Source organism: Dacryopinax primogenitus (assembly GCF_000292625.1).
Source record: "Dacryopinax primogenitus strain DJM-731 SS1 chromosome Unknown DACRYscaffold_13, whole genome shotgun sequence".
Taxonomy (NCBI): Eukaryota; Fungi; Basidiomycota; class Dacrymycetes; order Dacrymycetales; family Dacrymycetaceae; genus Dacryopinax; species Dacryopinax primogenitus.
In genome coordinates this window covers 747,721-748,418 of record NW_024467210.1, presented here as the reverse complement: position 1 = coordinate 748,418, position 698 = coordinate 747,721, and the positions used below count along the sequence as shown (strand labels likewise).

Below are 698 nucleotides of genomic sequence, written 5' to 3'. Positions count from 1 at the left end.
GGCAGAGTAGGCCCTATATTTATACCTCTGTGGTGGAACCTGCTAGAACATCTTGCTTACTCAGCCTAGTCAGGTGATCAGGTCATATGACCAAGGATGAGGTCATATGAGGTCATGCACAGCCATGCACAGCAGGTCACCTGACCATCCAATCCTTCCAGCAGGTTCCAGCACATGCCAAGGTATACCAGCTACTTCCATGTCATAAAGGCTTAGTCATGTCTCTTGACCAAGCAATGAGCTGGTGCCCTGACAGGAGAGGCCAGTACTGTGCTGGACCAAAATTTGCTCAGCCCAGAATGTGGTTGGCACTTTGTTGGGCCATTGCCTGATATTATCTCCACATGCTCTCAAAATTGCCTGGCAGATGGTAAAGTGTTTAGATTCCACCACCCCATTTGTGTGAGAGTTGTATGGCAAAATTTGGATGTGCTGGATGCCAAAGCATCTTTCCAGCTCCTTGACTGCAGCTACCCAGGCTGATCCATTGTTGGTGACAATCTCCGTAATATTGCCCCAGTGACAAATGACATTATAGAAAAGAAACAAGGCAAGGGCCATCACCATTTCCAATTTTAGAGGATGCCATTCAGGTGTCAGGGCACCAGCTCATTGCTTGGTCAAGAGACATGACTAAGCCTTTATGACATGGAAGTAGCTGGTATACCTTGGCATGTGCTGGAACCTGCTGGAAGGAT

General features: G+C 47.7%; 1 protein-coding gene across 1 annotated transcript; it reads right to left on the bottom strand.

Annotated features, from left to right (window-relative positions):
• Nucleotides 1–216: 216 nt before the first annotated feature.
• On the bottom strand, nt 217–579 carry DACRYDRAFT_54416 (uncharacterized protein; the record flags this gene model as incomplete). Its single annotated transcript, XM_040775252.1, has 1 exon — nt 217–579. A coding segment is annotated over one exon (363 nt), but the record flags the coding sequence as incomplete, so codon positions are not given.
• Nucleotides 580–698: the final 119 nt, after the last annotated feature.